Source organism: Anser brachyrhynchus (assembly GCF_964034855.1).
Source record: "Anser brachyrhynchus genome assembly, chromosome: 18".
Lineage (NCBI taxonomy): Eukaryota > Metazoa > Chordata > Aves > Anseriformes > Anatidae > Anser > Anser brachyrhynchus.
This window is the reverse complement of record NC_137711.1, coordinates 1,020,156-1,044,681: the sequence shown is the minus strand read 5'-3', so window position 1 is coordinate 1,044,681 and position 24,526 is coordinate 1,020,156. Positions and strand designations below refer to the sequence as shown.

The following is a 24,526-nucleotide window of genomic DNA, read 5'->3' as shown; positions in this document are numbered from 1 at the left end:
CCAGGCATAACAGCATTTGCAAATTCTACAACCCTCTGTGAAAGTGTAGGTAAATCCACAAAGTCCCCTTTTAAAAACTGAATGTTTAAATACAGAGTAAGCACCAAGGGGTCATAAATGATTCAGTTAAAAATCCACGAATGTCAGGATGTCAGAAGACACCTTTTTAGTCACCAGACACTTCAAAAAAAGTAAAAATAAATTGAAATAGGAGAGTGCTCCTCATCTAAGCCCTTGGAGCTGTCAGCTAGATAATTTGGGCCAAAATGTTAGTTTCAGTTCATATTGGTTTGCACATGGTAGCTTGCATGGTAGCACATGGGGGTGAGAAAAGAAGTGGTATAGGAAAATGACAGAATTTTCAAATCTCTCTTACATTCTTCATTCAGGCTGAGGTTCTGCAAGGACTTGTTCAGGTTCCTGGCTGTGGTAACTGCTCGGATGTTTCCGTAAGAGCTGACAGACCGCAGCCTCGGTGTACATGGACCATCTCGCACTGGTGTCAAACTCCCACCCTCTGCGGATGCAAAATTTAGCAATTACAAACGCAACCAGAGAGATCATAGCCTGTTGGCAGATTCCCAGCAAATAAATCACTCAAGTATTACCAGTACGAACAGAATTTAGCCATCGCCCATTATGTTAAAACAGAACGAGGTATGACAGGCTCCTCCCTGAACATAATCAGTAAGGACCATGTTTCTCTGTTGTTTAGGCTGTGACTTTGTTACATCCAATTAAACCAGGTGAGCCGAGCCTTGCCAGTGCCTACAGGCTACCCAGAGAGACCATGATGACTCTTCTCTCCAGGTCGGTGCTGGGCCACTGCCCAGATACTGTGCTCGGACAGGCTGCTACAGCAGGCACCATTTAGAAGATGGCATTTGCTTGCTTCTGCTCATTAAAACTCTGGAAAATGTTTTCATTATAAAGGGTTATGAAAATCCTGTTTTCCTGACCAAATTTCAGACCTGGTTTCAACTTGTATTTCATCCATGACCTGGATAATTAAAATTTCCCAAACTTTTTCATTTTCATTCCTGAATACACAGACAGTATCATGACTTCAGAACAGCTATTTCATTTCAATGCGGAGGTGGCTGCATTATGGTACTGAGGCAATGCTTCCAGTGCATCCTACTTATAAAGTACTTTGGGATCCTTCTGGATAAGAAAAAGCACTATGTAAACTATAAATAATGATTATTTCCTGCAGCAAAAAAAGATTAATGTGAAGAAGCTCATTTTCTAATACGTTTAATTTATTCAGACAATGTGGAGATTAAACTACTCCTTGCAGAGACAACACATGCTCGTCTCCAAGCTTCTGTTGCAACAGTCCCATTATCTTTGATGATTTTCAAGGTTAATATAAGGAAAATATGAAGTCAGCATTAACTTCACTTGGGCTTTTCATTTCCTATATAAAGCTATACACACAACAAAAGTTTGGGACCATAGACACAAAACATGAAGTTCTTGACTGCTTCTCATCTGGTGCTTTAAAGTAGCAAGGAATACATCTGGTTTGTTGTTCTGTGCTAAGGCTTCTTATTAGCCCCATTAGGTCAACACAAAGCTGAAATTTCACACATAATTTGAGAGAAGTCTGGTAAGCCTGTGTACCAACCATACTTCAGTTTTGATCTGAAGGGAATCTCTTTGAATTTGGCAAGGTGTTCAGTCTCCACAACTTTCTAGTGAGCTATAGGTATCTTTTAGCTGAGGACACATTTCTCCAAGACAAATATATTACAGTGCTACCCACCATGTCATTCAAATTTGTAGCAGTGGTGTTGTTTGACCAATCACCACCAGCAATAATTTCACTGTGTTGGGCAAAGTACTCAAGTAACATTTTCAAGCACTAACAGGCTGCAAGTTTCCTGCCCATAAAGACAAAAACCACAAACCTGTGGCAGCTGGAGAAGGGAGAGGGTAATTCTTCTCTTCTTCCATGAACTGCAAGGCAACGGTGCAGAAGTTGCTCTCATACTGAACCACCAGGTGACTCAAAGCCACCACCAGCTCCTATGGAAAGAGCAGAAGAAAACAGGTGTTTCGTTGTTATATAGATCAGAAATAACACACGAAAGGACAAGGCAGAATAATATGGTCATTATTACTGATATTATTGGATGGACATCCAGACTAATAATAAGAAAATGTAGAAACAACCAATAGCAATTGCTATTTGCTGTTTGGCCCTAAGCTGAATCCCACAGCCAGCCTTGCAATGACCTGCCATATCAGCAGCTAACGTGAGGACGATGCTGCGTACCCACAAAGGATCAAGCCAATTCGTTCTCATCAGTGCAACTTAGAAACCTTGAATTACTGGGGTAGGGAGGGTAGAGATGGTGAAGTTCAGGCCCTCCAATGGATAGCATTTGCTACGCGTTTGGAAAGAGCAAACAGGAGAGGAGAAGAACTGGCAGTGCTGTTCTCTGTTCAGGGGACTGATCTCCAAAATAGAGATTTATGAATCTCAAAGAGCACATAGCGTGACATGCGGTTCTCTCTTTAATTAAACTGATAAATGCTGGAAAAGACAACAAAAATGAATCCTCATAATGCTGGTGACAGCTTGTCGGGGTATTCATGTTCCAGTTAAGCAAACGCAAGCATTAGGACACCAAACTACATCCCATCAAAAACAACCTAAAACATCAAATGTACCACTGTTTTACAATGGTGTCAGAAAATAATTCTCCAGGACCTGAAGTATTACTTGGAACCATTCTGTCATCCTTCCTTATGGTTTCTAAAAGCAAGCAGATCTTTTTACAAGCTCTCATGTTCTCTCCACAGCACTCTTACTTCCCTCCTCTCTTGCCCCCCAGGACCGTCACATACTCCATGTTTCTAGCAACAGATTACAATTTCACTTAAAACCTGAGATCCTGTAATGTAAGATTTTGCAATCAAAACAGTAACCAACAGAAGAGCATTAACGGAATAGTTGCTTAGCCAGGATTCTCAGGGTTTTGTTCACCTGAAAATGACTTCAGTGTAACTCCTCTCCTTCCTATCTCCATTATTGCATTCCCTTTAAATTCAAAGAACAAACAAACACCACCACACAAAAATGCCCACAAAACTGAGATTGTTACTGCTGCGTTAGACATTTGCTTAATGGAATAAATGATCTAAATCAGAGGTCCACTGTTAAAAAGCAGAACCTTGATCTGAATGATGATCTTGTCAACTACTGGACACTATGACTTAATACACACTGGTTATATTATTCCTTTCAGTGGACTCCTTACATTGCATGGTAAATGAAACATCATAGTACATGGTGCACTGAAAAAGGGCAAGCAGATGAGCCAGCATCCCAGCGTGCTCCTGCACGCGGCCATCCTGCACGGAGCAGGCTGCCCGACCGGTGTGGTCGGCGTGCGTGTTGCTTCTCAGCAGGAACCAAAGTTAAAAGCCTTCACAACGAACCAGATGCTTCCAAATGAGTCTGATTCAATAAAAAGTCTATTCAATAATGCACTCTGATTCAGCATGGTGCGGAGCTCATCAGCACAAATCCACCAAACTCCTGCACCGCCAGCCCCCTCCCTACCTTTCTAACCATGGGGCTCCCGTCGTTGATGAGCTGGGCCAACATCATAGCCACGTTGTGATCGATGGTGGTGGAGTGGTCGGTCCGCTCAGCTGAGTTGCCCACAAACGTTCCCAGTGCAAAGACTGCAGCACAGCGAACCTGCGAGATGCAAACATTCATTGTTATTTTTCTCTTGGTTCCAGCCTGGAGCTTAACCACTGGGACGTTTTATCCTCACGAATGGCATCTCTGGAAACCGAGGCTACTGTGTCAGGTAAATAGTGAGGGCTAAACAGAAGCCCACAGAGACTAAGAACCAAAACAGGTTCATCAAAGCACTGAGTTTTAAGTATTCACAGATGAAGGAGTACATTTAATTTCCCAGAATACTCGGTGACCTTCCCCTGGGTGATTTTTCCAGGTGACACTGCATAGAATATTAATTAATAGGAATAAGGTACACTGGGAGTTACTGTTGGCATGTGGATCTCTTTAATAACAGCGCTGAACTACAGTCTTCAGATAAGGGCATACAAAAAGGTAGCAGAAAATGGGAAAAGAGAAAAGATAGCAGCTCAAATCTGGGCAAATTTTGCCAGATCACACAAAGAACAGAGGGATCAGATGGCTTGGTAAACTTACAGCTTGCCTTGGCAGACTGAAAACAGTGGGGATACAGTATGAGCAGTGAGTGCAGAATGTGCTTCACAAAGCAGAAATGATCACTCTAGCTCCCCAAACAGAGCTGCAGATGTGTTTTAAAGACAGGTAAACGTGATCACTGAATAAATACGATTTATAAAACGGGGGAAAGATTAGGCAAGAGAAAGGAGATAGAGGATACAGGACAGAAAGACTGAATGTAAAAGGGAATCCAATCTTTAATCACTGCAAGTCAGCAATGGCGTTTATCTCCAGGCTTACTTCTCCCACACGCAATGTAATTTCACTGGGGTCTGACAGGCTCTGTCAATCACAGTCATGCTCCGCACAAGAATCTCTTCTCTCTTGGAGAGTTGGCCACAAGGGTAAAACACATTCAATTAAAGATGTACTTTCACACATACCGGGAGGAGAACAGTTTTTATACTCAGATAAAAAAGATTAGAGGGTTTTTTGAAACACACAGTGAGCTTTGGGACCACATTTTTAAAATGCCTCTGATATGCCAAGAAGCAAAAAAAGGTGGTGTCTCCTATCGCCAGCTCCAAGATTTTGAGACTTTTGGGCTGTAGGAACAGCCCCTGCATTTCTTTAGTTGCTTCTCTCACAGGGCTTGTATGATTTGAACCATCGTGAAGAAACAGTGAGATAAGATCTTTCTTTGAACCAGACACAATCATGAAGCTCTTGAAGGCCCTGGTTTTATGAGTACTTCTGCAGCCTGCTTTCAGAATCCTGACAACTTGGCTGGTGTTTATTTAAAAAGTTGGATTTTTACCTCTGGGATTGGATCAGAGAGGAGACTGTAGAGCTTTTCATGAGCGCTGTCTCTCACACCACACCACCTGGCTGAGTCAAAGTTCTGCCAAATACGTCCTAAACAAATGGCTACCCATTGACGCAGAAGAGGATGTGGATCGTTTAACTGTTCCAGGCAAATAGCAATCAGGTTTCCTTGAAGGCAGGCTTCCTAAAACACAAATCAATGCAATTTATTTTGGTTGACATCTTCCCATCGCATCATCAACAAAGAAGATTATTTCTGAAATAGACAGGAAAGCAAGAGAAAATAATTATTCTTCGGTCATATACTAATTTTGTTCCAAAATACCATTTGGAAGGAGCACGAAGGGAAGGTCAACTACACGCTGTTATAGCTAGCTAAATAGTTCAGCATTAGAAATACTTTCTGTATTATTTAAAGCTTGTTTTTTCCTCTTTGGAAATACTCCTTGCAGCTGTCAGAGCCCTAAGGTTTATGGCTCATTCCATACACTCTTCCCAAGAACTTTATCACAGCCATCAAGTTTCCACTCGACAGGAACCAGGCGCTATTTCTTTGACAGCGTGTCAGTGTTCTGCCTGGAGGGGTGGTTGCTCAGTGACTTGTGTCCTTAACCTCCGCTTCCAGGTGCTGCGTCCATAATGTGTTTGTCACACCTCCAGGATAATTTTTCTTTTATTCCACCAAAAAATAATGTAAAGCGATCTTCTATTTCAGTTCTCCTGTTCAGGGCAGTGCATTAATGCAAGCCGGGACATTTTTATCAAAGGAAAGGCACAGTGCAGAGAACAAATAGGAGAGACAATGAAAGGAAAAAGGTTGTTGGGACTCACCTGTCCTGTGTTGTAGTTGTTAACAATTACAGCCAGAATAAAAGCAGTCATTGTCCTGTGTTCAGCCTTAAAACAATATACAACTAATTGTTATCTAGAAAACAGGTCAGAGAACAACTATATTCCACACTTTCTGAAACATGCGATAGAAACTGCACTCAGAACGATCTCATTAAAAGAGCAAGAGAGAGGAGAGGGAACTGGAATTTTCTTGTCATCCAGCCCTGTCATACACCTCAGACACTTGATAAACTTGTATCCTCAGGCTGCCAATATGATCCTCCCAACCAACCTCCGTGTATTGTTCTGGAGGAGGCATACAAATATTCATTACAGGAAACCACACAAAAAAACTTCTGCAGAATGAATTACGAAAGTTACAGTGAAATTGCTCTGCCTCTGCACCCAGCCCCCAGAAGCCCACAGCTCCCATCTTCACCCCTGAGTAATCTGGGCTTAAATAACTTTACACAAGTTTGCAAATCCTCGTTTGGTTTGGCTGTCTCCATCATGCAGCTTGGCACTAGCATTTTTAATTCCCCGGTCACTGACTCCACAGCTCAGCTCTGACTGCAGCACAGCAGCAGGTCTCACCGCAGCTGGAGCTGGGAGGCAGCCCCACCTGAGCACCAGCTGCATCAGAACAGCGACATATAAGCCCCGACAAGCTAAGCAAATGCTAGAAGAGTCTGAATAAAGATGACTTGTCCTTACTGGCATATAAGGATCTGCCAAAACTGAAAGGAAATACTTGTGACCGTTGTCCTTCACAAGGTCAGCTTGGCATGACTGAAAAATGAGACAGAGACAAGGGAAAAAAAAACAATGAGTACACTGACATAAAAGTATTTTTTCTTCCAATGATGTATGCATATTTCATGTCTTAACCATTTTTCTCAAGTCCAGTTTTCATGTGAGAAGCAAAGGAGAGAGCACCCCCTCCATCAGGGCCACGAGCAAACCGCCCCTCAGAAGGGACAGCAGGGAAGAGCGGTAACGACAGCAAGGAGCCTTGTGCCAGCCACAAAAGTGACAGAAACAGTAACCAGAAGTATGACCACCTACCGAGGAACAGTTAAATTTGACATCTCTGCCCCACATTACACCTCTGCCAGTGTCTGAGAGCCATCAAAGACAAAACCAAGGAGGAATCTGATTAAAAGTAGGGGTTTTTTGTTTGTTTGTTTGTTTGTTTGTTTTTTTACATATAGCAAAATAAGAATTCTGTAGGACAAGGTCTTCCTAAAGCTTCTGGTCTACTTCTCCACCTGACTTCCATTCCCATGCCCTGGCAATTGGCTTACCACAGATCAGATTTGCTGCTAACTGCTGCTCACTTTCTTCTAGCTGTTCAGTTGGATATCTGCATAACGGGTGTGAAATCCTGGTCAAATCTGTAATGGTCCCCGGGTACGGGGGTAAAGGCCCTGACCTTGCCTCTCAGAGGACATTATGGCTACAGGCCAGCTAGCACCGTCCCAGCGAGCAGCTTGCCTTGGTGGGCACATCTGGCTGCCCAGCACTCGGACGCTGCCAAAGCCCCCGGGTGTCTCTTCCCCCAGGCTGGCCCCAGTCTGATCTACAGGGCTGCGGAGCCGGGGAAGCTTCGAGGTGAGTCTGGCATGTCACCCTTCTCGTGTTCCTCACCCCCTGCCCAGTTATGGAAGGTGCAGCCTTCTAGTTCAGCCCTGCAGCCAGGATGCGAGGTGTCTACGTGAACGTTAAAGGACCGTCTTTACAAGCAGGACAACTCTCGGAGACAGCAGCACCGAATAAACCTAGCACGTGTTTTTTTTACAGTGACCGACGTCACTGAGCTATTACCAGTAAACCTGCAAGGGGATGGCGAAGGAGTTATTCATCCCCTATATTGTGCAATCCCCACCTGGGTGAGGCTGTGTTTTGCCAAGAAGATTTCAACTCATTGCACACACACGACTAATCTCCGCATTATTTGGTCAAGTGCTGACGTGTCCTGCATTGGTATAACAGCAGCACGTAACAACACGATCTCCTGCTACACGCAGTCGAAGCCTGCAGAGTAACTCCGCTGCCTGGTAAGCCCTGCAGGGAGGAGAATGCAGGTTTTCTAGGGCAGCATCAGCAGTGAAGCACATGGCCCTGATTCAACAGCTCAGCGTACACCAAGAACTTCTTCCTGCGCCTCTTTGTGCTAACATGCCAGCTCAGGCTTCATGTATGACATATCAGGGTCAAACCGAGAGAATGCATACTACTAAAGTGAAAATTTAAGGGAGTAAAAACTGGCTTGGCATTCAATTTCCCTTGTGACAGTGGTTCTATTGTATGCTTTATGCCAGAGACAGAATCATGTATTTTTTATCAGGCATAGGAGGTGAAGGAGGGAACTAACTGTTGAAAGGAGAGGGGATGGCAAGACAGAGATGCAAGAGAATATTTTATTGCTGAAGGGAGTAAAGACGCTATTTTGGCAGACCAAATAAGCAGAGGGAATGAATTGATGCCATGCTGCAGCTACGAGAGGCTTCCCTGACTTTTGTGTAACGCTGCACAAAAAATAGGCTTCCCCCCCTCCACCCTCCATTCTCAGCATGAACGCTTTTAACTCCTCAGAAAAAAAAAATCTCTTAGCTGCAATGTAGGCAAACAGACACCAGCAAAGAGAAGATGCCCGTCTTTACACTACATTATTGTGCTGCCACTGTTGCTCCATCACCTGAGGCTCGAGGGAGAGAAGCAGCTTTAATAAAGCCAACGCACTTACTCAAATCCTCCCTGTTTAGATCCTATTGAACAATATGGAAAGCCAACATCAGTAACACCTCTTCAAAGAATAAGCAGTGATTCTTGTGAATAACAACACAACATGACCAAAACAAGCCACAGAGCACAGATTTCTTCTTCCTCCCTGAAACGACATGTGTGCTGTGTAACTTGTCTCTAGAAATCTCACAAGTTCCTGGAATTCAGCAGCACTGCCACAGCTGTGGGGATCCCGATCACTGCCCTACGTGGGCAGCAAATCATCTTCATGGAACACTTAACTTGAATATTTGTGTTAATCATAAGAGATGAGTTAGTAGTCACAATCCTGCTACCAAAGGTCACATCTACAAAATTTGTGTTACTCTATTCCTTCAAAAAGTAGGACAAATGTTTGTTTTCTATTGTCTTCAGACAATTATTTCAGGTGTTACGAAGTTTTTCTTTGCTATCCCATATTAGTAATATTTACTTCTTTTCAGCATTGTTTTATGCATAGGTTTGCATTTTTTTTTGTCTTGCTTAAATTTCTGATTATAATCCTTAATTACAAGAGGGAGGATTTTTTTCTGTTTAAATGCAAGTATTTCAAATTTCGGTGGTGTTGTTTACCAAATGTTATCAATGTAGCATGTGGCAAAATCTTGACCTAAACTGCATTTGCAAGTTTTATAGCCATCTACACGTGGCAGCACATAATACAACTCCTACACCAACCTATACCTGCCAGATACCTACAGGAGACAACTTTGAACCATCACTTGTTATGCAGCTCTGCAGGTGGACTGTCTAGAAATACTCCAGCAGGCTTCAGGCAGAGATGACTAAAGTCCTCAATGAATATCCTATGAAAAATCATCTGATTATACATGGAATTAAAGGAGATTAATCTAAATACCCCCGTGTTTATAAAGGACACCTACATACCACATAAACAATTCTGAGATGCGATGTTGCTATAACATGGCTAATTTGTCCTGTGAGTTTTTAATGCTGAGGTACAACCCCTCACGGCATACCACGAGTAGGGACGGTGCTGTCTGAAGGGACGTGGGGCACACTGCGCTGCTGTCTCACGCCAGAACACCTTCCTGATCCAGCATTATCTCAGCAGGATGTTCTGCTCTCCAGGGCACTCATGAGTCTTACATAATTTGTTCTCACTCATACCCCCGGCAAAGAGGCATGAGCCATCAGCTCAGCTCCAGTCCTAACGGAAGTAATTTCATCAGCTCCGGTCTCCTGAAACCAAACACAGTGCACGGACGGGGGATGGTGGATGAAGGAGGCAGCGCTGCTCAGGTACGGCAGGGATGAAGATTACCTGGCAGACCGCCTGGACACGCACACGTCCCCTGATGCTGGGCGATGGCTTCTGCCCGGGTGACGGAGGTGGCACCCACTCACCCTGTGCTGGCCCAGGCAGCGCGGCCCGGGGCAGGGTGAGAACCGCGGCCCCGCAGCCTCCTGCTCACCCCTGCGTGCGTGCTGCCTAACAGCTCAATACTGCCGGCAGGATGAGGGAAAGCACCAGCTCCCGACTGCCTTCCTTCACACTCCCAGAGCATGCCCCTGGGGTTTTCATCCCCCTCGTGAGGCTTACGAGGCGGCTGCCCCTGGGAGCCTGCCTCTCGCTCTGCAGCGTGCAGGTACCGCTCTGTGCAGGTACCACTCTGTGCTCTGTGCAGGTACCGCTCGGTGCAGGTACCGCTCTGTGCAGGTACCGCTCTGTGCTCTGTGCAGGTACCGCTCGGTGCAGGTACCGCTCTGTGCAGGTACCGCTCTGTGCTCGGTGCAGGTACCGCTCGGTGCAGGTACCGCTCTGTGCAGGTACCGCTCTGTGCTCGGTGCAGGTACCGCTCGGTGCAGGTACCGCTCTGTGCTCGGTGCAGGTACCGCTCTGTGCAGGTACCGCTCTGTGCTCGGTGCAGGTACCGCTCTGTGCAGGTACCGCTCGGTGCAGGTACCGCTCGGTGCAGGTACCGCTCTGTGCTCGGTGCAGGTACCGCTCTGTGCAGGTACCGCTCTGTGCTCGGTGCAGGTACCGCTCGGTGCAGGTACCGCTCTGTGGTCGGTGCAGGTACCGCTCGGTGCAGGTGTGTTTACCTTCTGGAAAAGAGGGGGCTGGAGGAAATGCAGCAGACTGTGCAATGTCAGAGAACTTGGCCACAACACAAAACACACCCACGATTATACCATTTTTTGGTAATCTTTGCAACTGTTTGTTTCAAATGTACATGGCCAAACCTCGTGTCAGCAGGGGAGGGAAGGACACCGCTTTCTTCTCATTTGCCAACTATCAATACAGCAGTCCTTTAGCCTCCGACACTAGGATGTATTTGCTCCCTTTACGGTGCAGCAATTCAAGCAGCTGCCTGTCCCCTGCCTCGGTGACGTCCATTCCCCTTTCCTGCTGCCGCTGCCCTCTCCTCCCGTCTCACTTACACCACTCATCTGGGGAGACAGGGAATTGAAACAATGGGAAGAAACCCCAACACAGAACTTAAAAGCATTTTTGTTTTGTTTTTTAAAGCGTGGCCTACCAAATGAACAGGGCAATGAAACAGAGCAAGGGAGCAATACTGATGCTGGCAGGAGAGGGTAGGGGGGAAGAGAGCGCTCTCAGATTGGCTCTGCCACCAGAGACAGTGAAGGATGGTGTGACACCCACGTAAATTATACATGAGCCTACTCTGTAACATACCTGGGGCTGAAGTGTGAGCCATGGAGAGGCATGCATCAAAATAAGATTTTCAAGAGTAGCTTTAAGATGAATAGTTTTCATTTTCTTTGCTTTCCAAAATCCTCTTAGGATGTTAATGAAAATATATTTATAAAACTAAACCTGACAATGCTATATGAGCAGTAGGGAAAAATTCCAACAAATTCAGTATTATTCTCCAAACTGAAATGGAAGAGATATAATAAAAATAAAAAGCAAAATAGGCAAGATCCAACTTATAAAGCTGTCTAAACTGCTTGTAGATCAGCTTATAATTGTGCCTACAATTAACTGTGTGTAGCACTCCTAATAATTTTCAAGCGCTCAACTAACTGCAACCACAAATTCTAGTCATATATACGACTATACAACTTTATCTATAATTACTTATCTGCTCAATTATTTATTTAAAAAAAACCACCACTAACAACAACAAAAAGCTAGAGCTCCGGTTAAGACCACCTTTAAAAAAAAACAGGGTTCATTTTTAAACCTTAACCTGTAGGTGACAAAATACTGTAGAGAAGACCAGAACCATGGACCTGTGATAGGAATAAACTGTCTTCTGTGGGGGATAAATACTTCTACCCCAACCATGTTCAATGCAGCAGTGCACAAAGATAGTATCACATTAGAGTTGGAAGAGGACTCCTAAGTTAAAGTCACCAAAAAAATCAGTTTCGCTTTATTTTTAGAAAAAATCTGGGTCTGAAAACTAGCCAGAGCCTGTTTTGACAGCTGACAGGAACAGTCTTGAACAAAACAAGTTTGATAACAATTTAAAATGAACAAATCTGGATGGTGAGGGGATGGGAGAGAGTGTGCATGTTCTCTCACCTGCGAAGACGTGACAGAACATATGAGTGTTAAAAAACAACAGGAGTGAAGGGGCATTTAAGCTCCTTCAGCAAGAGAAGCGCTACCTTCCCCAGCAAAGACGCAGTCGGTGAGATCTAATGGCTTTCACCTAGAGCAGCCTAGAACCAAGGAGGGAAGCAGGAGCTGGAACATGTTAAAGTGACGTTGCAGCACTTACACAGATGGAGCAAGCATGCTTGCACCTCATGCAGGTATGAAGGGGTGGGCAGCCAAGCGTCCAGCCTGCCAGTATCTTAATGGGGATTTCACATTCCCAAGATTTCAGAAGCTAGCTTGCATACAAGTGGGATAATTGAATGAGAAATACACTGGTCTTCAGATAATACAGCATCCTTTTGAAGTGCCTCAAGAGAAAATCTAAATTGTAAAGCAACTGGATTAAGCAAACGGGAAAAAGGCACAGTGCTGTAAAACACAGAGATCAGCCGTATTCGGAAGTACTCACACTGTCCACTGCGAGAATTTTGGCCCAGATGAAGACTAGAAGTGGTCTCAGCTCACGAGCTGAACTTTGAAGTAGCTTCAGCACGTATGGGAAGATGCCGACAGACAGGGCCTGCAGAGCCAGAGAGAAGAGCAAACCCTCATAAACTCCTCAGCTTTGCAGAAGCAGCACTGCACAGGGGCAGAACTGAACGTTTTGTGACGATGTAGCACATTTAATGACACAGATGAGAAATCTGGTACAAAACAATTTCACACACTTCTAGTAAATTGGGGATCCCTGTGTATTTGACTATTGCTCATTTTAATCCTGGATGTCACCAGATATTTTCAGACTCATTTGCTCCGGTGAGACTCAGAGTTAATCTAGCACTAGCTTCTACTCGTTACAGCCTGTGCTATTTTATGCTTCATGATATGTCGTGTTCTTCTCTGATGGGGCCATTTGCTTTCACAAGTAAACATATTGCAAAAGCTCGATAATTACAGTCTTCCCACTGGAAATTAAACAGGCCTCTCACTTACACAGACTTCTTACCAAGCTTTTTGCTCACAGGAGGACACGCAATGTGCTAAATCTTCGAGAATCCCACCGTGATTGCAGACACCCTTCCCAGACTGCCACGTAAAGAACCCGTACGGGAAGGATCGCACTTTCCCTCGGGGACGTACCAGCTGCACGGGAGGCACGCAGCCAGGAAGGCTGGGCTCCTGGGGGGTCCCCCGCCACGCGCTGTGAAAGCCTGCACTGGAGCTGAGCATCACACAGTGGCACGGCCGATGTGGTGCACAAAGTGCAGAACAGCCACGGCAAAGGCCATTGTGGCTTACCCACAGCTACGTTCTGATCCTCACTGAAGTTTATAATCCAGAGGGCTTAAAACCACCTTTAAAGCATACTTTCCTCTTACTACCGTGGGATAAGCTGGCTGTGAAGAGCTGCAGGTGGTGCAGGAAGGAGTCTTGAAGACGAAAATGAAAGGTAAAGAAGGCCAATAAAAAGACCCATCATAGAGCCATTTCTCTGCCAGCTGGTGGTTCGTCTTCATCACCATTATCAACAAATAGCTCCATTTACAAGAGTGCTTTTAACTGCTCCTGTTTCATTCTTATTTATTATCTGCATTGTGCTAGCCACTTTCCAAAATGCAGAAGGCAGTTGCCTTCTCTCAGAGGAGCTTATACAAAGCTTATGCAATCCAGAGACCAAACAGATAAAAAAGAGAAGAAAATGATGCAGCTAGTAAGCTGAGAGAGGAGAGGATGATAAACATACGTGCTTTTTGTTGTTACTTATTTTACATGACAAACCTCCTTACCTGACCTGGATATTTCTTCCTGTTTTGTAGCTTCCAATATTTTACACTCAACCGTGTCTAAGGAACTCCTGTTTGTAGTAACGCAAATGAAAAGCTATTTGGCCTCCTTGATTAATATAAACCACTTTTCTTTTAGGGATGCTCGCTCCATTTCATATGAGTGAAGAATACAGAAAACACAGTCATTTGTCAAATCCGTGGACTATCCTCCACATCTTCCTTCCATAAATCACCATTTATATTTAGCACCTACACTGAGAGCCTAATTGACTTTTACAAGACATTACACAACACAAACGCACCAAGCTAACTGCCCAGGGCCCCAGGTCCAAAAATCTTCCCAGCAAATCGAGAGCTCGGAGCCGATGTACCTGGCTCAGAAGAACCTGTAGAGGAAAGGGACAACAGTTATTACTAGAAAGAACAAACCTCTTTGCGAACATAAGAGGGTCTCAGGATCATCACGTAACTTTGACAAAAATGATGATTTGAATGGAAAAAGCAGCAGGACAAACCCTGGCTGCTGAAAGCTTTCACCCCACTGAATAGCGTCACCAGTGAGTTGCTCCCCCCCAGCAATGCTCCCCTCCATGAACTTTCAGCAGACACTTGCAAACATTTTCCACAGAATACAGGCACCCTCCGGCTCCCAGTCGTTGCTCCAGTTGCTCTCCCTGTTAATATTTCTCTGAAGTGCAATGGTACCTATGCAGCACAGCCCTGCTAGATGGAAGCAGCCACTACAGATTTGAAATACTCTCAGCTTACTGCCTTTTCTCGGTAAAGCAGAAACAGGATTGCATTTGCAGGAAGGACTCAAAGGTGAGCAAAAGCACCAGCCTGCCAGTACTCAAAACGGCTCAGAAGAAGAAAAAGAGGCTTTGCTTTCCTTGGCAAATCAATATAAGAGACTTAAGGGGGAAGCAAAAGGTCACATTAGTCGTTAATAAAAATCTCATTAAAACGGAGTCTGACAACGATAATGAGGTGGTAGTTTACTGGCTTATACCTATCCTGGTGTGAAATATTAACAGACAGACTTTCAGTTCTTAATCTCCTTAACAGATGTAAGATATTGGAATGCAACATTTAATCCTCAGTTTAAAATGAGTAACATCCCTCAGCATGGGTCTTAGGGAAAGCAGCTCGCTGATTTAGCTCCCCAATTCCATCCCCTTCTCAATGTTTTCTCCACATTGCATATTCAAATTAAATTGTTTTTCATGTTTAATATTGAAAAATAACTAAATTACTTGGCTTACATCTCATATCATGGACAACTAACACTAGATGCTAAAGCTGTGCAGAGAAAGTCCAGATGAAGAAGATGGTTACACAGGAGGGTGTGTTAATTGCTCTAATTGTTTCACCTCTGAATATGCGAGCTCAGATCCCAGGATAGGTCATAAGAGAAAGCATTTTGGTCATCCTGCCCTAGTTGGCACCAGCCTATTCCACAAACTTACTACAGAACTTGGCACGATTAACAGTGTGCTTTAAAGATGCCCAGCACAGGAATAACAGGGCCAGCTGTTTAAGATTAAAGCAGTAATAGAAACCAGGGCATGGTGGAAGCTGGGGCAGAGCTGAAACGACAGCAAAGAACATATTAGATGTAGGGTGCTTACGCAGACATGGGAGGCATACCGATTTGACAATGGTGTTATTATCTGACCTTCAGGAAAAAAAAAAAGAGAAAGAAAGAAAGTAAAGTCATAAATTCTATTGTAGCTGGGAAAAAAAATGCATGTAACTGAAAAGGATTTCCAGGTGAAGATACAAAAATCCTATGGCAGGAGGCACCTCCGCAAGCATCGAGCACTTTCATATGCTGACTGCTGTCTTCCGTAACTTCTCTCCTCCCCGCACCAGGAGGCCACCTGTGTCCGACCTGCCCCATACACAGCAAGATTTGAAATGGAATTTGGAACTTCAAGAAGTGGAATCTGGAACTTCTTGAAGCCAACAGAAGGCCATTTACAAAGGGCCGTTTCCGTGTCCTTGACAAAGCCAAGCTTTGCATGGCTGGCACCGTGCCCCTGGCACTCAAGTACTATCTTCCCCCAGGGGCACATCTAAAATGGGAAAACAGAAGCAACCTTTGTCAGGCTGCAGCAGTGCAGTTTAAGCTCTCTCAGGGGCTCAAAGCAAAAAGATACTCGAAGTGGGGTCTGAAACACAGTTCCTCTCCTCTCTTAAGCTGTCGCTCTCTGATTCGAAGCATCTCCGAACTGTTAACAAGCCAACTTATCCCACTCAACAACTACGTATGCCTTAACTGTAAGAATAATTACCTTGTCCTAGCTCATTTTTGCTCCAGGAAGGAAGGCAGATTCCTTCGCCAGGTGACCTCTCAATTCCACTGCAAGGTTAAGCTACCTGCAGAGCCCTCTGGTGCCAAATAATTCTCTGGAAAGCAGCAAAGTTGGTGCTAGAGTAGAAGCCTGCCTTCTCCCATTGCAGTGACAGAGACAAACCTTACATTTATTTATCCAACTGATCTCTCGAGACTTGGGAGGCTTAGGGAAATTAAGATTTGGTCTCACAAAGATTGATGGTGCTGTCAGTCACAAAACAAGTTGGTAGCTAACAGAGGGAAGGTGAGTCTTCTCACATTTAGTGAAAGAAATCACACATCCTTGTAGAGATGACTGGAACCATGTACCTTTAAACAGGAAGAATTTAAATTTTGCTGCCTGATAGAAAAGAGACCACAGCTACCTTAATGAGGGTTTATATTTCCGTCAATACAAACATCTGAGGAGGAGAGGGCAAGAGCAGACGAACAACTGTCATATTTTCCTTGCTATAAAACATGATTTGAAATGAGGTGTTATGTTTCTGCTAGATTTACTTCTTCTTTCTACAAATGAACTTTGTGTAGTCTGAGCAAATGTCTACCAGAACTCTACGTTCCTTCCAGGCACGGTCTTCAGAGACTTGTTTCTGTTCTTGCAGCAAAATTTCACCATCGCATTAAAGGGAACACTTACCAGGCTGTACCAGCAGCACAGAAAAAGAAGCCATTTCCAAACCATTTACACTGCAGCAATACCCACTTTGAGAAAACATACAGAAGATAAAGTCTCTGCATGACAGAGCTAGCATACATGAGGAGAAACTACAGGAGAAAACAGATGTGCTACTCTGTGAAAAAGTCTTGCTATTTCACAGCAAAATAGGAGGCAGCACAGCCTGACACTGCTGAAGCTGCAAATGGACGATACCAGGAAGTCATGCTCAACAGAGAGCGAAGGTACGGGGGAAGAAAAGCACTTTATCTTCATCCGCACAGGTCTAGCAAACACGCAATCAGCTCTAATTATTCCTGAAGAAGCCCACGTAATTTCTGTACCCAAACGCCATCTGGTTGGCAGCACAGCACTCAGCGGGCAGGGAGAGCCGCGCGCGCAGAGGGGACGGCGGCCGAGCTCCTGGCACTCACCTGCAGGACGATGGGGAGCTGCTCCGGAGGGTTGCGGTTCTCCACGCCCATCGTCAGCCACACCTGGAATGCCGTCAGCTGCTCCGCAAAGAAGGGACTGTGCTGTTGAAGCAAGAATATGGATGCAGGTTTGGCTTTAAAACAAGTGAAGCAGCTAGTTTTGGAACCTACCGACTCACACGGTTTATTGTCTCCAAAAACTATTCTGTTTAATTTTTGTTTCGTCTGTTTTTTAATGAAGAAATTTTCCAAGGGCTGATCAGATACAATTTCCCTTAAATATACTTGCATTTTCCAATATACGTGTTTGAAAAAGGAGAAGGAAAGACTAGAGAAACAGGAAAAGGTATCACAAAAGCTCTCGGGGAAATCTGGGTAACCCTTTCCACATGAGATGCAGACAGAGCGGTCAATTTATCAGCTCTGCAGAGGTACTTTCACTTCTTTAGCACACAGTGCTGCCTCTGCCCAGACCACAGTGAATGCAGTCCAACAGCAATGAAAAATGAATCCATCCACATCTCACTCCTCCTTGGCTGCCATAAACCTGTCCTACAAACAGGTGGCCATTCAGATGTGCTGGTTTGGGTTGCAAGGTAGATGTCTCTATTTTTTTTTAATTCAAACCTTTTATTTAGCTATCCATCACTTCTGACCCCCGTAGCACATTAAAATTAATTTTTAAAGACAAACAAAAAACCTGTAGGTTTACTTACAATATTGAACCCACACGTTTACCTGGAGGTAACCCACTAACAGAGATATCCTGGGTAAATGAACAGAGAAGTAACCTGCAGAGAGCTGCAGTATTTAATACCTTTAGCAGGGCAGCAGAAAAACGTATCAGAAGTGGGATGAACTCCCAACATCAGCTAATACCTAGCAGCTGTGCTTTGGTGCTTAGACATAGTACGAAAGGTACTACGGAAAAAAACCTAAAATATTTAGAATATCTGTAACCAAGTTTCCACGATCACTCAGAGCTTCGGACCCGTTAATCCGAACAAGACGATCACTGGCTGATGAAATAGGAAGTTTGCTTGGATCTGACATTCTGCAGCACGTTTTATTCAAGCCCCAGGAGGCTGCCCAGTTGCACAGAACACCTCTGTTCCCTGAACACCGGCGGTGAGTGGTCAATGACACAACACCCACTCCCAAAGCTCTGCTCCACGGCGCGCTCTCGTGTCCTTGGGCACGTCAGCCAGGCAGCATCCCCTTTCCTTTTGCCAAGTAGCTCGCACAGCCCATAGTACAAAATAGGTGTTAGAAGGTACTAACATCCAGTTAGAAATGCTGGGGAAAACAAAAATCGAGGGCAGGAAGAGACGGGAGGAGGGGGCCTACACCCACCCGAACCCACAAGAAGCCCCCCACACCCCGCCATCGTTAGCCCCCAGGCTCTGCTCCCTCGGGTTATCGCATTGTCCAGGCCTGACTGGCAAAGAACACCTGGAGAATAAGCAGAAGCCGGGAGCACGTGGTTTATATTGTGCTGCTGAAACAAAACAGCCCTAAAGAGATTACCAATCGCTTTATTCGGGGCCAGCCTGGACGCTCAGCCCGGAGAGGCCCGCGGGGCCAGAGAAGGGCCGCGGGTGATCTGTGACTCCCCGGGCATTTCGGGCCCAGACACGGCCGCTTCTGTCAGCCCGGGTAGGGAGCAGGCCGACCAACCTCGGGAACACAGCGCCCCTTCCCCTGCCTGGCATTAAACAACCATTCCTCGCCGCATTACTGCCGGCCGGCAGCAGCTAGCCTCCTCTGATATACACCACCTCCCGCTGGAATAAATCAAGAGGTTTGAGGGTGAAATTTTGATTAGAACACAAGGAATAGATCAGAGACGTGCGATGTCTGTCTGCCCCCACCATTTGTCACAGTACAGAGCTAAGCCCCTTCCACTCCCTCCCAACCTAACAGCCAAGTTTCGTGCTAGTTCGGTAGGTGTCTGAGAGAGAGACATTCAACAGGCTAATAACTGTTCTCTATAGAACCGGCACAGAGCTACACGGTATTAACCAGGCAGGATTTTAAATAGAAGTGTAAGGCCGAGCACAGATGAGGACTTGCTCCTGCCTTTACTTCTAGTGCCAGCTTGGGAACGTGCAGCATCCAGCTCCTCCAGCTGTGACTGCAGACCGAGAGCCCCACGTACCTCAAGGTCTGGTCAAAATACATGAGAAATTACATTTTTCAGGACCAGAAACCTCTTCATAAACCATTACAACCCCATCTTGTGTCAGTTGCTAGTTGAGAATAACTATTTGCTGATCCCTCCTCTGTTCCCTAGTACTCGCCTCCTCTCACCCCTGAAATACACATTTGCTGATTTCAACTCGCTTAACAGTCAGCGTCCAGATGACGTCCAAGACCAACACAAAAGTACTCCCTGACACTGTCAGAGGCCTGAGATAAAAATCAACAGGCTAGGAGAGGAAAAGTTGTATTTATGTATACATTAAAATATAGCACATGCGGTGGGTGAAAAAAGGGGTGAGAATATTAAAGGGCATCTTTATCAACCCCCACCACTGCAGAAGTTAACAGTTCTCCTCCTGTACTCCGGTCTTCAGAGACCACTGGCAATCACAGCCAGAAAATCTTCTAAAGTTTGGTAACAAATAAAATACAAGTGCTGGTTGTGAAGAAAGACACAAAGCAGACGTCTGGTTTTCTTTTTGGTGGTTGTTTCAATGGGAATAGTAATTCAATTTAAAAACACCTTTTTTAAAAATAAAATAAAAAAATAAAAATCCAGCTATGGCAGGTTTTTTTCAGTTCTTAACCAATTCGACCACAAAAGCATTCCAGAAAACTCCGAAACTTTGCTCCTGTTAACATGGAGATGGTCAGCCATTTACGGAATCTCTTTGGGTACACTTTCAGCAGCAAATCCAAACTGGGAGATAGGACGCTGGCTATAATTGGATACGAATATCCCATATCCGGATATGGATTTTTCTAAGTGACTTTAATGGAATTCACAATCTAGAATCTGTGAGAACGTCATGGTGGAATAGGCATCTGAGGTTCTACAGTAACTGTTATTTAAAGGTTTCCATCCATAAAATATCAAAGGAATATCAAGAAAAATCTATACTGACTAGAGGAACTTAAGCCAAATGCAATATTAAAAGCTTTACCTTTCTGCTCTCTGCTACCAAATAAAATGGAAAAAAAAAACATACAGTGACTCATATTAGTGGCACTATGAGTAAGAAAAGGCTTTGGACATATGCTCAATCTCCTCTATTTTATGTTTACTTGAAAATACCTTCACTAAGACCTAATTTTTGCATTGTGTGAAGCTGAAGTCTTTCATTACAAAAATCATGCTGGCATTTTGTGTGTGTGTGTGTGTAGCAATACTGTTAGTTGTGATTGAGTGCTCTGAAATTTTGAAAGTCAGGTCTCAAACACTATTTCTACTGGTAGGAATTTCTTCCTCACCAACTTTTAAAACCAGAAAACTATCATTTAGTAGATGTCTTTTTTATGGTATTTTACATCGAAAAGGCATCATGGCACACACAAACTATATATATTTCATACAAATGCACCAACAGAAACAGGTGCTTGAATTCAGTGTGGGTTAAGTCAGACATATACACCAGTGAAGAGTGTAAAGTTTATTTTAAATCTATTCTTCTAAGTGAGGTGAATCTAGATCTACAGTTTTCCAAAAATATAAACCACTAAATTGCAACAATTCAAATTAAAAAAAGCAAAAGTGAAGTGCTGAACGGGTTATGCTGGGACACAACATTTCAATATATTATGTAACTTACCCTAAATGCAGTTCCTTCCTCTATAATTGTAGGTAATTGGGAAAGGCAAATATCAACCGCAAGGTCCCATGCTTGCCTAGACAAAACAGTGAAAGAGGAAAAAGTCATTACTAGTTATCCATAAGTAGTATCATACAAGAAAATGACAAAGCTATGCTGTCGTAGTGGCTTAGCAATGCTTAACATTCCCTTTCTAAAGGCAGTTATGACGCATGAAAACTATTCAGAGGCACTGAGGAGGTCTAGTGCAGCATCATAGCATGCTGCCCCACCAATGTGAGCAAGGTAACAATACCTCTAGCTGAAGTTCACAGAAACTGCTCCTCTCTGTAATGCACGGAGAAGCACGAGTGAATTAAGTGTTATTATATATCTGTTCTCATGCAAAAATGGATGACTTTTTTTAAATTAGAAAAATGATCTCAATCCTAGATTAGCTCCAAGCCATAATCCTTCAGCACACACCTCCCTGTATGTCCAAGGCCTAGCTTGCTCTGTATTCAAGGCACGTCAGAACAGGTCGGGAAGATGTAGTCCTGCTGACAAGCCCTCCAACCCGTACCATGGGGATATACCTACACCGCTGCTCTAACTCTCCTTTTCAGCATCCTCGACGCAGGCACTGTCTTTGTACATATCACTGAGAAAAGGAACTCAGTCTCCAGCAATCTAACTCCGGGCTGGTTTTGCACAGCAACCTTCTTTACAAAAAGTTCCTCCATGTGACTCACCCTAAGGATGGAGGGATGTACACTAAGCCGGAAGAATAGGAAATGTTTGAAGAGTTCTGGTTTTACACTTATCCGCAGTACTACATAATAGCTAAAGTATTGTGATCTATAATACTAACAGCACATAAACTACGTACAGTGGCCAGGGAAGCTGTTGTGGTAGACTGAGTGCAAATGCAACGTGGTACTGCTCTGCTTCAAAATGCTCACAGTCAAACTAAAAGAGGACCAAACTAAAATGAATGGATTTGGTCTCCAAAGTTCCTGAAACACCTCTAAAAATGTGAAATGGGTACTTTTTACCCAAGAAACCATTATCCCCACACTAACCATAGACATCCCATGCTCTTTTCATTTTAACACATGAATTTATGCACTCTGAGAGGCTAGCAAGTTAAACCACCACCTCGTGGGTTTCTTAAACAAAAGAAACTGATTTACTCTCCAGACACATTTGTTCTTTAATGACTTGTGGCCATCATGTGTTAACCTCAATAGGCTAAGCCGTTTTTCTTCTCCTAGCAACGCCTGCAGACATAAGGCCAGAGGTGATAATCAATACAGTGCATTTCAGTTACCTGCTCTAGTAAGTTCTTAAATCACCCTGTTGCAAGTCAAACAAATCCTCCCATCAGAATTACCGAGCGAAATCTATCCCATTAGCCTAACTGGCAGCTGTTCTCAGCTAAAAACAACCTCTCCAATTAGATAGAAAAATAAACTACAAGGCTCTTGCATTTTTCTATGGATTCAAGAGATGCAGCTCGTTTTAGCTGTCCCAGACCTTGTCCCTCTGCTTCACAGCGTTTGCCTTCCACTTGACAATATGCTGCCAATATAATTAAGAGGTAGTCAAGAGACAATCAAAGCGCAGGCAACAAATGCTTCCCACATGCTCAGTAAAGTCCCATACTGGAGACAAAATGCTTACACAGAACTGATGAGATATGTTTATTCCTCGTTGAGGAAGTCACTTAGTACAATTATAAAGATAATTTTGCTTCAAGCAAAGAATGGATATTCCTGACTTTCAGGTGCTTGGAGGAACGGGCAGTATCACCTGAAGAAATTCTCTCAGACTTTAGAATATGCCAATACACATCGCCTTTTGAGGCAAGTTTTACTAGGAGGGAGGAAAAGGGCTTAGAGATCAGAGACAACTGGTCTTACAGTGGCTGCCTATAAAAGGGTTCTGCGTGGGTCGTTACACTGCAGAGGCACGGAACTAAGATGCTGAGCTCCTCAAAGTCATTTTAGGTAAGAGGCACTAATACTGCTATAAAAATGTCTAAAGCAGCCCTGCAAGGTCAATTCTCAAAGGTTTTAAATGTTATCAGAAAGAACAAACCAAAATTTAAAAAGAGCTTTTAGCAGATTAAAACAAAATCTCTTTTTATGCTTCAAAAAACAGGCCATTAAAAATCAATGTGGCCACATAGCTAATGTTATTCAATCTTTTAAAAGAGTGTAACCACCGACATAAAACCTTAACGTTACTGCTCATCACAGTCTAGAGACCTACTGATTAACATCAACTGCTTAAGAAACTCTCATCAATTCAACTGCTTAAAATGATTCTCCAGCCTTTCCAAAGTAGCCCAACATGCCATTTCTGCTTCCTCTCTGTAAGAAACAAGACAGAAAACCTGCCCACCCAACGAGACACATGAGTAAACAACCGTTTTGCCTGAAGTACACACCACGCTATTTCCGACTCCTAGAAGAACAGCTACACGTTGCTTGCTAGACTTTAGGCTGCATAATTCATGAATGAGTTGTCACTCAGCTAACTCACTGCATTGGCAAAATAAATGACTGCTTTTAAATGGGCATTACAGTAATTAAAAGATTCAAAACAAGCCACGAAAGAATGGTAGAGGACTGGTGCCACTGAGTATGTGGAGAAAAACAGAAGGGGAAAACTGCTTGATACAGTCACGGTGCAAATAATGCCTGCTGGCGATGGGTAGTAGGAGAAGTGATTGACTGTTTCAATATGCCAAAGGGAACTAGAAAGGTAGGCAATTTGTAGATATGCTCTCTGAACTAATACTACGCTTTAGCACACAAACAGGAGATAAATTAGGGAGCAGCAGGGGAACAAGGATGGGTGGCATCGTGTCCTAGAAGTGATTTATGAAAGCCAGCCCAAGAGATTGCTACCTCTCTTCCTTCTTTGTGGAGATTACTGTTTGCAAAGTGCTGTGGAAGATTTGTTTTCACTACATTAGCTCCAAGAGCTGGGTAATACCGCAGCGTTGTCCTTCCCTCCCTCGCTATTGCACTCTCCCGACAACCGCATGTCCCCATTGCAGAGCAATAGAGACAACAGCCTGTACAGAGCACAAGCCAGCGATGCCCGCACCGATCCGCACTGTTCAACAAGGTCCTCAAAAGGCAAGGTGCCAGCTATCATCTTGGGAAAGGATACAGCATTTCTGAATACACGAAAAGGAAAAATGAAAAAACGTTACTCTTTCATAATTCCACAATAAAAATTAAACAGGGAGAGAGCTCTGAATCCAGTCATTAACTCTCTCCTTTCAAGATAGAAAAACGTCTTTTCATTTCAGCATCAGTATTTCTTAGCCCTTCAGCACAAAGTCCCCCTTCG

General features: G+C 44.1%; 1 protein-coding gene and 1 long non-coding RNA gene across 4 annotated transcripts in view; one reads left to right on the top strand and one right to left on the bottom strand.

Annotated features, from left to right (window-relative positions):
- Window positions 1–24,526, bottom strand: part of RPTOR (regulatory associated protein of MTOR complex 1) — a 145,874-nt gene that overhangs the window by 47,818 nt on the left and 73,530 nt on the right. For both annotated transcript variants that reach the window (XM_080560980.1, XM_080560981.1), the window contains exons 10-19: window positions 21,182–21,257; window positions 17,391–17,492; window positions 14,248–14,331; window positions 12,628–12,738; window positions 6,551–6,625; window positions 5,837–5,902; window positions 4,998–5,189; window positions 3,575–3,715; window positions 1,914–2,031; window positions 377–517 (exon numbers count right to left, since the gene is read on the bottom strand). In XM_080560980.1, coding sequence (XP_080417106.1) covers window positions 377–517; window positions 1,914–2,031; window positions 3,575–3,715; window positions 4,998–5,189; window positions 5,837–5,902; window positions 6,551–6,625; window positions 12,628–12,738; window positions 14,248–14,331; window positions 17,391–17,492; window positions 21,182–21,257 — 1,106 coding nt within the window. The remainder of the gene's footprint in view (window positions 1–376; window positions 518–1,913; window positions 2,032–3,574; window positions 3,716–4,997; window positions 5,190–5,836; window positions 5,903–6,550; window positions 6,626–12,627; window positions 12,739–14,247; window positions 14,332–17,390; window positions 17,493–21,181; window positions 21,258–24,526) is intronic.
- Window positions 6,632–12,621, top strand: LOC308180022. Of its 2 annotated transcripts, XR_013940709.1 has the most exons (4): window positions 6,632–10,246; window positions 10,341–10,356; window positions 10,474–10,560; window positions 10,623–12,621. It is a non-coding gene; the product is annotated as an uncharacterized lncRNA (long non-coding RNA). The 2 variants fall into 2 exon arrangements; XR_013940708.1 differs by lacking the exon at window positions 10,341–10,356 and having other exon boundaries at window positions 10,513–10,560.